Here is a 13,379-nt window from a genome sequence, read left to right on the forward strand (position 1 = left end):
AGTCTTGTGAAATGATGGCAAGAGGTTGGAATTGTAAAGGACCAAAGATTGAGATAAAAAAAAAAAAGTCTGGGCATAAAAAATTGAAGTTAAAGGAGGAAAGAGTAGATGAGAATAAAAGATTAAAAATACAATTGTAAAAGTTATGTAAAGCTAGACTGTTTAAAGGTTATGATTTTGATCATCTTAGTTCACTTCCTCCTCCTTTCCTTATTAGTAATATTCTACTTATTACAAGTTACATTTATTTACTTCCCTTTTGACCCACTAAACATCATATTACTTCAGTACAGATATAATATTTCTGTGCTTCTGAACCCTCAGTTTGATGGGAATCCTGACTTTTACAAGTATGTATTTATAGTTAACTCAAATAGTTGTCATTATATTATAATGTTTAAGTCAGAAACCCATTGTTTCTTTATAAAATTTAACTTTACAGGGTCGGACATACAAGGTAGAAAAGAGTTTGGTCCATCTTTAGGTATGAAAAAGTCGTCAAGTCTTGAATCCCTGCAAACTATGGTGCAAGAGGTGAGTAAACACTATTTTCAAGAAATTGTTCAAAGGGTGAGGTTTTCTTCTTAATATAGGAGGTAATATTATCAAACAAATCTGTTTTTCATTTTTAGAGTTTTACATATGATGAAATGTATTAATAACTCATGCTTGACCTAAATCTTCCAATGTACCATTTAATTTCAAGAAATATGGAATTGGATGACTACTTATGTTGTAACTGAAAATGTGCAAGAGCTTTAAAGATGACACACATGTATCGACCAGCACTTGTGACATGAGGTCAGGTGAAATGGGGTAATGGTAGCTGAAGTTCATCATTAACTTCTGTTTTTCTTTGAACTGTACTGAATAGGGTACTAATACAGTTTTGGCACATCCATCATACAGTGCATTTCTCGTACAAGTGGTACATGCATTGTCCAGAGTTTATAGAATATAGTAATTTCATGATGATGATGATGATTGTGAAGAGGTGTTGATAAAATGATTAAGAGAGAAAATGCAAAATGTTTCTATGATGCTAAAAAATAAAAGCTACAACTAGGCTCACAGAATTGGTGGAAATGATTGAGATGTTGAAAAATACATTAAGTTAATACAGAAACGTTGTGTTTCCAAAATATTGTCTGTGATTTGTATATATATTTGCTGTGTAACCTAATAATCTCAGTTTCAGAATAGTAGAAAGTTTGGAGAGCGGAATATTTCAAAAGTTTGAGTAGTGTGATGATGGAGGGAAGCATTACAAGAAGAGTGATTAGGATTCATGGAGTTCTTTCAAATAAATGAAGAAACTAATAATGTTGTACATAGAGAAAATGGGGATGAGAGAGAGAGAGAGAGAGAGAGAGAGAGAGAGAGAGAGAGAGAGAGAGAGAGAGAGATTGCAACATACAGTGGAGCAGCATTTGAACAAATTAACATTTTTGGTTCTAAAATAACTTGTTATTGATTATTTTATTCCACAAATGTGCTGTGTTAAATAGCAAAAAGCCTTCTTGACTGACTCTTTGTGAAGTCGAACTTATTATCTCATTCACAATAAATATTGTTCACTATTGAACAGTTACTTTATTATGCAAGCATGGGATCAACAAAGAACAGAAAACACAACTGTAAATCATGAAAGTAACTATTTTGGCAACAACAAAGGTGCTTTGTATGGTCCATAATAGTTTCACTCACTTTTCATGCCAAAGTGTATTGTGGTGTCACCATATCAGCCCCACACACCTTTTTTAAAAACTGGGTGCCCCCGGTATGTGAGGGAATTTGCAATTAATATGACTGCTGAGTCTTGAGAAAATAGCTGGTGTAGGTGAAGATTGTTCCTGGTCAGAGGCAGACACTGCAATATCTTCCAATCGTGCCAAAGGCTCTGCCCACTCTTTGAATTGCAATGTCGTGATATGAGAAGGGAATGTATCCTCATCAGTGTATACTAGCTTGAGTTGCTCTGTTGACAGTGTCTGCTGTTTACCATCTTTTTCAATCGTGAAAGAGTGGCTCCCACATGTTATTACTCTGTACAGTCCTGAATATGGCAGTGGGGGGGGGGCACTGTATCATCCCTAAGCCACACATGGTATGTTTTTGCTTAGTCTTTATGAACAAACACCCACTGGTATGCTGAATAGACGTCATTCCGAGCCAGGGTTGTGCAGAAAATAATTAGGAGGTCGGGTAGACAATAACACCAATCACCAAGAGGATTACGGAATGTTACTCCCCTTTATCAGCAAGCAGCTCCATCGATCCATAGTGCATTGCAAGGGTTACTGAGTAGTGCCGATGACAGTCAGGTAGAAGGGGACAGCCAGGCCACAAGTGTTGCCAACGAACCGAGAGAATGTCTGTCTGCTGCTTGTAGTCAGTGCTGACCCTGATGAAATATTATGGTATCTTCACTCTGCACAGGCCCTCCTTGTGTTGTTGTGTTGTTGTTGTTGTTGTTGATGTGGTCTTCAGTCCTGAGACTGGTTTGATGCAGCTCTTCATGCTACTCTATTCTGTGCAAGCTTCATCTCCCAGTACCTACTGCAACCTACATCCCTCTGAATCTGCTTAGTGTATTCATCTCTTGGTCTCCCTCTGCAATTTTTACCCTACACGCTGCCCTCCAATGCTAAATTTGTGATCCCTTGATGCCGCAGAACATGTCCTACCGACCGATCCCTTCTTCTGGTCAAGTTGTGCAACAAACTTCTCTTCTCCCCAAGCCTATTCAACACTTTCTCATTAGCTATGTGAGCTACCCATCTAATCTTCAGCATTCTTCTGTAGCACCACATTTTGAAAGCTTCTATTCTCTTCTTGTCCAAACTATTTATCGTCCATGTTTCACTTCCATACATGGCTACACTCCGTACAAATACTTTCAGAAAAGACTTCCTGACACTTAAATCTAGACTCGATGTTAACAAATTTCTCTTCTTCAGAAACGCTTTCCTTGCCATTGCCAGTCTACATTTTGTATCCTCTCTACTTCGACCATCATCAGTTATTTTACTCCCTAAATAGCAAAACTCCTTTACTACTTTAAGTGTGTAATTTCCTAATCTAATTCCCTCAGCATCACCCGACAATTCGACTACATTCCATTACACTCGTTTTGCTTTTGTTGATGTTCATCTTATATCCTCCTTTCAAGACACTGTCCATTCCGTTCAACTGCTCTTCCAAGTCCTTTGCTGTCTCTGACAGAATTACAATGTCATAGGCGAACCTCAAAGTTTTTACTTCTTCTCCATGGATTTTAATACCTACTCTGAATTTTTCTTTTGTTTCCTTTAGTGCTTGTTCAATATGCAGATTGAATAACATCTGGGAGAGGCTACAACAGTGTCTCACTCCCTTCCCAACCACTGCTTCCCTTTCATGTCCCTCGACCCTTATAACTGCCATCTGGTTTCTGTACAAATTGTAAATAGGTTTTCGCTCCCTGTATTTTACCCCTGCCACCTTCAGAATTTGAAAGGGAGTATTCCAGTCAACATTGTCAAAAGCTTTCTGTAAGTCTACAAATGCTAGAAACGTAGGTTTGCCTTTCCTTAATCTTTCTTCTAAGGTAAGTCGTAAGGTCAGTATTGCCTCAGGTGTTCTTCCCCGAGGTCGGCTTCTACTAGTTTTTCCATTCGTCTGTAAAGAATTCGTGTTAGTATTTTGCAGCTGTGGCTTATTAAACTGATTGTTCGGTAATTTTCACATCTGTCAACACCTGCTTTCTTTGGGATTGGAATTATTATATTCTTCTTGAAGTCTGAGGGTATTTCGCCTGTTTCATACGTCTTGCGCACCAGATGGTAGAGTTTTGTCAGGACTTTCTCTCCCAAGGCCATCAGTAGTTCCAATGGAATGTTGTCTACTCTGGGGGCCTTGTTTCGACTCAGGTCTTCCAGTGCTCTGTCAAGCTCTTCACGCAGTATCGTATCTCCCATTTCGTCTTCATCTACATCCTCTTCCATTTCCATAATATTGTCCTCAAGTACATCACCCTTGTATAAACCTTCTATATACTCCTTCCACCTTTCTGCCTTCCCTTCTTTGCTTAGAACTGGGTTGCCATCTGAGCTCTTGATATTCATACACGTGGTTCTCTTCTCTCCAAAGGTCTCTTTAATTTTCCTGTAGGCAGTATCTATCTCACCCCTAGTGATATAAGCCTCTACATCCTTACATTTGTCCTCTAGCCATCCCTGCTTAGCAATTTTGCTCTTCCTGTCGATCTCATTTTTGAGACGTTTGTATTCCTTTCTGCCTGCTTCATTCACTGCATTTTTATATTTTCTCCTTTCAGCAATTAAATTCAGTGTCTCTTCTGTTACCCAAGGATTTCTACTAGCCCTTGTCTTTTTTCGTACTTGATCCTCTGCTGCCTTCACTATTTCATTCCTCAAAGGTGCCCATTATTCTTCTACTGTATTTCTTTCCCCCATTCCTGTCAATTGTTCCCTTATGCTCTCCCTGAAACTCTGTACAACCTCTGGTTCTGTCAGTTTATCCAGGTCCCATCTCCTTAAATTCCCACCTTTTTGCAGTTTCTTCAGTTTTAATCTACAGATCATAACCACTAGATTGTGGTCAGAGTCCACATCTGCCCCTGGAAATGTCTTAAAATTTAAAACCTGGTTCCTAAATTCTGTCTTACCATTATATAATCTACTGATACCTTTTAGTATCTCCAGGGTTCTTCCATGTATACAACCTTCATTCATGATTCTTAAAGCAAGTGTTAGCTATGATTAAGTTGTGCTCTGTGCAAAATTCTACCAGGCGGCTTCCTCTTTCATTTCTTAGCCCCCAATCCATATCCACCTGCTACGTTTCCTTCTCTCCCTTTTCCTACACTTGAATTCCAGTCACCCATGACTATTAAATTTTCGTCTCCCTTCACTATCTGAATAATTTCTTTTATTTCATCATACATTTCTTCAATTTCTTCGTCATCTGCAGAGCTAATTGGCATATAAACTTGTACTACTGTAGTAGGTGTGGGCTTCATATCTATCTTGGCCACAATAATGCGTTCACTATGCTGTTTGTAGTAGCTTACCCACATTCCTATTTTCCTGTTCATTATTAAACCTACTCCTGCATTAGCGCTATTTGATTTTGTATTTATAACCCTGTATTTGCTTGACCAGAAGTCTTGTTCCTCCTGCCACCGAACTTCACTAATTCCCACTATATCTAACTTTAACCTATCCATTTCCATTTAACCCGATTAAGGGATCTGACATTCCACACTCCGATCCGTAGAACGCCAGTTTTCCTTCTCCTGATAATGACGTCTTCTTGAGTAGTCCCCGCCCAGAGATCCAAATGGGGGACTATTTTACCTCCGGAATATTTTACCCAAGAGGACGCCATCATCATTTAATCATACAGTAAAGCTGCATGCCCTCGGGAAAAATTACGGCCGTAGTTTCCCCTTGCTTTCAGCCGTTCGCAGTACCAGCACAGCAAGGCCGTTTTGGTTAGTGTTACAAGGCCAGATCAGTCAATCATCCAGACTGCTGCCCTTGCAACTACTGAAGAGGCTGCTGCCCCTCTTCAGGAGCCACACATTTGTCTGGCCTCTCAATAGATACCCCTCCGTTGTGGTTGCACCTACGGTACGGCTATCTGTATCGCAGAGGCATGCAAGCCTCCCCACTAATGGCAAGGTCCATGGTTTCTTGTGTAGCTCATGGTTTTGGTCTCTCAGACCTCGTGACCGCCTCGTCACGATGCTACCGCCAATCGCCAAACTTGGTGCCACCTGCTTTGGGCCAGTGAACCCATATATGTATATTGGCAAGCAAAGAGCTTCTGATGACATAACCCACAGATACCAACTCTTCCTCAAAGATATTGGCAACAAAACCACAAGAGGGATAGTCGATACTACCCTTGAGCTAGTGTCACCAGGACAGTCTACTAACTTAATGGTGCCACGGCTCATACAGTATTCGATAACAACTTTATTATGCAAGCATATGACTGCAAAGAACAGAAGATTAAAAAACTGTAAATAACAACAGTATCTGTACTGAGAATGGCAAAGATGCTTTGTGTAGTTCGAATTGGTTCATTTGCTTGTTGCGACAGTGTATTGTTATGTAGACACATCTTTTTCTATTGTTGTACACTGTGAAACATGTTTTAAAGCCAAAAAGTCTATTAATAAAATTTCAGCATTAAATTTGCTTCAGCTGAAAAGCTGAAGTGGTTGTGATGTTTTGATCCTGAATGTGGACCTTGAAAAATATCATACTCTCCAGAATTAAGGAAAGAGATGTGGGTCTAAATATGATGTAGTTTTTCGATAGAAAGTTGCAAAGAGTGGGTGTTATGAAATAGGTTATATCACTCTTTCGTTTTAAAATCTTCACATCCTTTTATTTTATATCCAGTGGTAGTAATATTAAGCCAGAGTAAGGCTGTTGCATTGAAGAGAATCCACTAGCCAGCAAATATTATGATGTTTTACTTAAAGCTTTGATACTAAGGCCTGAGGGAACTGCATAGTGAAACAGTTAAGCAATGTTCTGAAGAACTTCCACAGCATCAGACAATTCATAACAAGGAGATACAAAGCCTTTATCATCAGTAACTAAAATATAACATTTCTGCAAAAGAAAAGTTAGAGCGCAAAGCTCCCCAGAAGCTTCCAGGGAAAACAGTGAGGAAGTCCATTACTAATGTAACTGACCCATCTCACAAGTATTGTACATTTTCAGATCCAGATGCAGGAAGACTGTGATCCAGCCTACACCTATCGTAATGCACAGGGGGTTGTGCGTGTGGTAAGGGGCCGCGGGTGTAATGAAAGCTTCCGCGCAGCAGTGGATCGCAGTTATGAGGCACCTCTGGCTGATGTTCGGGCTCGAGCATTGGATATGGAAACTCGTAAGTATTCCAGATGTAATATTAGTTTACATTAAAGCTTTCATAAATGTCAGAGATTTAGGATATCTCCAGCACTTCCTTAAGTAATTTATTCATTTGAATATCTAAATCATATTTTATTATTTCATTGTAGTGATCAATAAAACTAACAAAGGAATTTGCATTATATCTTCAGTGGTGTCAAACCAGCTCCCTTTCAGGATGTATTAAATTTTACAAATTAATGGGAACCTCATGAGTTTTATCTCCAGTGAAAGTCAAGTGATTAAAAGAATATTAATGTCAAGTAAGGATGGAATTTTTGTTACGAAGAGCCCATGATTCTGATTACTAAGCTGATGCTGCTTCCTCTTGTGCCAGCATGACATAATTTGTTTGGATCATTTCTGGCAGAAATTAGTTACTTACAGATCTTGTTCATTAAAAAAGAAACACTGCCATTTTACCATACTCTGATTTACTAAGCTTTTTTAGTTGTGATGATTTCCAGGTTTATTACTGCAACACTTAAAGTTTTTCTCATAAACACATATCAGCATGTAATTACTAATTTCTAATTCACATTGTTATTTCCATTATTTTTTTATAAATAAGTATTTTAACTGCATTTGTCTGCACAAGAACAATTGTGATACATTTTGATAAAGATTTTTTTCTGATTGTCATAAATCATGGGCAAACTTTGCTCCAATGAGAGACTTCACGAACATTTCAGTTGGTGCATTGAGGAATAAATCAAGGGAAAGGTCTCATTTCCATGACGAATGTATGAGACACAATCTATTATTACAACTTGATAAATCTGACCAGCATTTGGCAGTGGCAATATCTTTCTACATCTTTCTACATCTTCTGTGACTCATCTCATACTTACCATAATTCATTTAGCATATGCTGTTAATCTGAACTGTTATAAAATGGACTTGTTAAGTAGCTTGGCTTCTTCAGATCACACATGCTGAAAAGTCAGAAAATATAAACCCACATAAGCTGCAAACTTGGATACAGAACGGTTTGGATACAGAACGGTCTATAAACTGACTGAAAATGAAGGCTATTTATTTAATTGAAAGGTTCTCCAAATATTAACATTAAGTGCCTGATCAGCTTTTCCATCCATTACATTATTTTTTCAAGATGATTCGTGATTAATAGTAATTCCAGTTTAACAGTTAAACAAGAACTTTCATTATGTACTATATATTAATCTCATTAATATTCGCAATAATGTTTCAATGCTTTGTGTGAAAATATTTTCTATGCTTGTTTCCATGTCTATTTTTTAAAAATATTTCCAGGTATGGTATGTTTTTGTCCAAAGTACTTTGTCCTATGTACAGTCCTTGATTTTATAGTGGGTTTGCTGAGGAAGGACATGACGTGTCATTATTTAGAGTCCTTTTAATATCTTTGCTCTAATACCAAGTTAACTGTGACTTGGATGTAAACTGTTGGTTTCTTTTTATGCACTATAACATTTGCATGCAAATCCAAGTTTAATGATTAATTTTGGCTTGTTCATAGATTATTAACAATTCTCTGATCAGTTTCTAGTTTAGTGAAATGTAAAAATACATCAGCTTCAAGAATTTGTCAGTCAACCAAAGCATGTGTTGTCATTCCTTCTCCACTTCTCCCACCTCATCCTTCTATCCTGCCCTTTGTACATATTTGAGTGTTGCTGCTTAGTGATTACTCTACTTACATTGTAAATTGTCAACAAATGGCAAAGATAAATTGTATCAGACCTGGTATGTAGACTGCTACTCACCATATAGAGGAGGCATTGATGAAAAGACTGTGGGTTTTCTACTTCTTATGAAGGATTTGTCTGAGCAAACGTTAACACAAGCACAACCTGCATACACACATACACATGTCTGTGTCTCTCTCTCTCTCTCTCTCTCTCTCTCTCTCTCTCTCTCTCTCTCTCTCTGCCGGCCGCAGTGGTCTCACGGTTCTAGGCGCGCAGTCCGGAACCGTGCGACTGCTATGCTATGGTCGCAGGTTCGAATCCTGCCTCGGGCATGGATGTGTGTGATGTCCTTAGGTTAGTTAGGTGTAAGTAGTTCTAAGTTCTAGGGGACTAATGACCACAGCAGTTGAGTCCCACAGTGCTCAGATCCATTTCTCTCTCTCTCTCTCTCTCTCTCTCTCTCTCTCTCTCTCTCTGTCTCTCTCTCTCTCTCTCTCTCTCTCTCTCTCTCTCTCTCTCTCCCCCCCCCCCCCCCTTGTGACAAAGAAGTTTGTCCAAAAGCTGAATATTCTTAGCATGCTTTTTATTGCGCCTGTCTGAGATTTAGTGCCCCCTCCTACTGATGAGTAGCAATCTCTTCTGAAACTGAATTTTTGTAGCTGAAGTCCAATTTACCAAATGTTGCTCATTATGTCATTCATGGGATGCCCAGTGCCAGGGGAAAGGGTCTGTTTCCTGTTAGAAACAAAATTGTTTTTAAGTGGAATTTTGTGTGTCCTCTTGATAGAGTGGTCTAGAATTGGTTTAGTGTGATATTCATTTTATTGGTATGTATGAGTCAGTAAAAAGAAGAAGAATAACCAATACTTCCAGCAGTGACTCGGCAGGGCTGCTGCATGGCAGTAGCTATTGGTGCGTGCCAGGGAGGCATGTGGGTCACTGCTGGAGAACTAGTTATTCTTCCTGTTTTACTATCCCTGCTTATACACGATGATAAAATTAAAACCTTATAAGTGTAGTTTGGGACTGTTCTATCACTCAGGCATGTTAAATTTCACTTTAAAACTAATTCTGTTCGTAAGGAGAAACAGATTCTTTTTGTTCACATGATTTTTTCCATATTTGTTATTCAGGTGATATCATTTGTTTTGCCATTGTTTGACAACTTTATATTTATTTAAATAACAAATCTTATTTTGCTAGCTACAGTGTCATTCCAGTCTACATTAAAATGGATGTATTAGGGCAGGCATTCTATAACAGTATTACTGAATAAATCTGTGATAAGTTGTTTTTCAATGCTAGTATCATCACTAACTTATAGCACTCATCTCCTTAACTGATCCTGCAAAAAATGTGGAACATGACTCTTCAAAAAAAAAAAAAACTGCTGAAAGAATGTGCTCTACATATAATGAAGCCATCAGTTGTTCATTCAGTGGAAACTTACCTGAGAGCACAGAGGCTAATCAGACCTTTCAGTTTTTAAAAACATTTAGCTATTTGAAATTCCATGTAGTTTGTGAGGTCAGTGGCATTCGCTTCTGATTACAATATATTGTTATAAGAGGGGACTTCAGAAAGCAAGTTACGCTTTATTATGTCAAGCCAAGTATCTTTCATTGACTGTTTCATTACGCTTCAAAGTTATGCCGATCCATGATACTATTTTTCAATGTTGTCACTCAGTCTCTGTAAACAATGGACAGAAATTTGAACCAATCGACCAACTCGTCAATGATAAAAATTCACTCCTAAGTTGTGAAGCCATCCGAGAACTGCTGTGTGAACATTCATATTGTTGGAAAATCTTTCCTCCAGATGTTCTTTCAGTCTGCTGAAAAGACAGATATGGCATAATGCGAGATCTGGACTGTATGGCAGATCAGCAACACCCATATCTGCGGAGACATGGTCAAGATTGCTGGCACCAATTCACTAAGGCTGAATGCAACATTGTGTTTGGTCCATATACCACTAGATTATCACTGTGAATCTCTGTTATGATGGACCTCCCTTGCAATTTTTACATAATTATATGATTATAGCTCACATCAACTTGGCATGAAAACATTTACCATATATTAGGCAATGTATATTAAAAGTGCAAGGAAGGGAACATCAAACAACAGTAAATAGTTCACTTAGCTTTTTAAGATGGCATCAGTGTTTAGAGCTGTTAAAATGTTGCATAATATCGTATAATTATAAGGGCCGGGGTTTGAAATGACGTGGCACGGAGATAATAATTCTTCTGGCTGAAAATGCAGTTAATTCATCATTCTGCATAACATTACACACATATTTTCACAATATCACAAGTAAATATCAAACCATGAAACTTGGAGCTTGTTACATACTCTTTGAGAGTTTCTCTTGGTGTTAATGAGTCTTAACTGAACTAAATGAGACCGTCTCAATTGGCTCTAAACAAACATAATAAAAGAAGTATAATTGTTTCTTAATCTTTCCAGAATACCCCAAAAACTTGTTTTCTACATTATATATCGGATATAGTTTATACAATGTCTCTTGGAGATACAAATTTATGTGAAAGTTTTTAGTAATAATAATGATAACAAAGTTACCAAATTTGTAAATATTAATATTGGAAACTTCCTATTATGTTGCAATATCGGTCATATATCAATAGGAACAAACATAAAATCATAGATAAAAACATGTGCTTCATCTGCATTTAACAATACGTGGTAAAAATAGCAAAAATAATCTTATTCATTTTTAGAGCATTTTCTGTTAATTGTTTAACAGCTAATTTTTATGGTGTAAGATCAAAGTATGATATATGGATACACAAATGGAGAATTACATTTGTGGACAAATCACATCCAATGACTAGAAACATTAGTAAACATCAACAAACATGAATTACATAATGTAAAAATAATAATGTGTTCATATTTGGAGAAAATTTAGACGGTGGTAGCAGCTTTTTGTAAATGAGCGATAGATCCAGTAGGACTGGATTCATTATAGTGTGCAATTTAGATGTTTTTCCCACAAGATTCCTGATGTCCCGTGTATTTCAGCTTTGGAGCAGGCTTCCAGTTGCCAAGCTATTTCAGATGCACACTGTGATGCACTTGTTATCTGTACCATAACAGAATGGTCTACAGGAAACATGTACTCATTTTCTGACTAAGTCACTGTTGCTCCCCAATTATCTTAGCGTGTGACAACAAGTATAACCTGCATTTTTGAAGTCCCTGAATGGCATTGTATTTTGGTAAAGCATTTCTTGGTTACAGCTTTGTTGACAGTCTCTCTCACTTCTTCCAGGTTCTATTTCAGTACCCCCAGGATTATGAAAATAACTTTTAGTAAAGCTAATATGAACACTAATTTTTGTTTAACAGAGCTGTGCATAGTGCTTTGGCTTGCCCTGATAGCATGCTTTGTCTCCTAACTTGTGCTGGTGTGTGTCTCACTAACCCTGTGGTGTATCTCCCTTGCTCTCCCCAAACTGCAATACAGTAGAGAAGCGTTACGCAGTGGAAGCTCGATTGTTCCAATGCCTAGTTGCTGAGGAGGACGTGTCAGCTGGACAGGGTCTGGGGGACTCTGAGTGCGGCGTTTCTCGTGGAGGCCCTCGGCAGTCTTCCATGAATGCAGTTCTTGATGGAAAGATGAAAATTAGTAACTCTGCAAGTGGTGCTGGACTGAAGAAGAAACCAGGCTTACTCAAGGGCATTGGCTCCATGTTCAGGTACTTCCAATACCCAAACATTTTGTAAAGTACTTAACATGTTAAGTGGTTGCATGCTAATACAAAGTCTGGTAGGAATGTACTTAAAAATAATGAGTTTTGTCACTTATTCAAAACTGTGTACATCCTGGTGGAATTGAAGGATAAGACAATGAATTGCAGAAAATTGTCAACAATCCTTTGTTGCTATAAATGAACTATTACCATATTTTCCTCATTTCTCTTTTAAATGAATTAAGAGAACTGTCTACATGTTTAAAATTTATGAAAATTGTAGTTTTTCAAATGCTTCTCTACATCTATACAAATAAAAATGTAAATATTCTTTGAACATAGCTGCTAAGGTTCAGTGACCGTGTCAGAATTTTATTATAACAAATAAACCCTTGGTCACAAATATTAAGTCAAAATTGAGCTGGTTTCGACGCTACTATGAGCGTCGTCTTCAGAATTAGACTAACTGTACTAAAACATTAGGTATATAGTACATTAATAAAATTAAAGTTCTCTCTCTCTCTCTCTCTCTCTCTCTCTCTCTCTCTCTCTCTCTCTCTCTGTCTGTCTGTGTGTGTGTGTGTGTGTGTGTGTGTGTGTGTGTGTGTGTGTGTGTGTGTGTGTGTGTGTGTGTGTGTGTGTGCGCGCGCGTGCGCGTGCGCATCCCATCCTCCCCCATCTGTTCATCTTCCCCTCCCTTCCTCCCCTCCCTACCTGCCTCTCCCTCCCCCTCTTTCTGCCCATCTCCTCCTCCTTTTCTGTCTCTGCCCATCTCCTCCTCCTTTTCTGTCTCTGCCCATCTCCTCCTCCTCTCTTGCTCTCTCTGCCCATCTCCTCCTCCTCTCTTGCTCTCTCTGCCCATCTCCTCCTCCTCTCTGGCTCTCTCTGCCCATCTCCTCCTCCTCTCTGGCTCTCTCTGCCCATCTCCTCCTCCTCTCTGGCTCTCTCTGCCCATCTCCTCCTCCTCTCTGGCTCTCTCTGCCCATCTCCTCCTCCTCTCTGGCTCTCTCTGCCCATCTCCTCCTCCTCTCTGGCTCTCTCTGCCCATCT

General features: G+C 38.6%; 1 protein-coding gene across 13 annotated transcripts in view; it reads left to right on the forward strand.

The window, feature by feature from the left end:
- Positions 1-13,379, forward strand: part of LOC126354218 (partitioning defective 3 homolog) — a 468,105-nt gene that overhangs the window by 410,237 nt on the left and 44,489 nt on the right. For 8 of the 13 annotated variants that reach the window (XM_050003695.1, XM_050003686.1, XM_050003692.1 and 5 more), the window contains 3 exons: positions 443-534; positions 6,744-6,912; positions 12,104-12,335. In XM_050003695.1, the coding sequence (XP_049859652.1) occupies positions 443-534; positions 6,744-6,912; positions 12,104-12,335 (493 nt within the window). The remainder of the gene's footprint in view (positions 1-442; positions 535-6,743; positions 6,913-12,103; positions 12,336-13,379) is intronic. The other 5 variants (XM_050003690.1, XM_050003698.1, XM_050003691.1 and 2 more) reach the window with 2 other exon arrangements.

This window comes from Schistocerca gregaria, chromosome 3 (genome assembly GCF_023897955.1).
Source record: "Schistocerca gregaria isolate iqSchGreg1 chromosome 3, iqSchGreg1.2, whole genome shotgun sequence".
NCBI classification, from domain to species: Eukaryota; Metazoa; Arthropoda; class Insecta; order Orthoptera; family Acrididae; genus Schistocerca; species Schistocerca gregaria.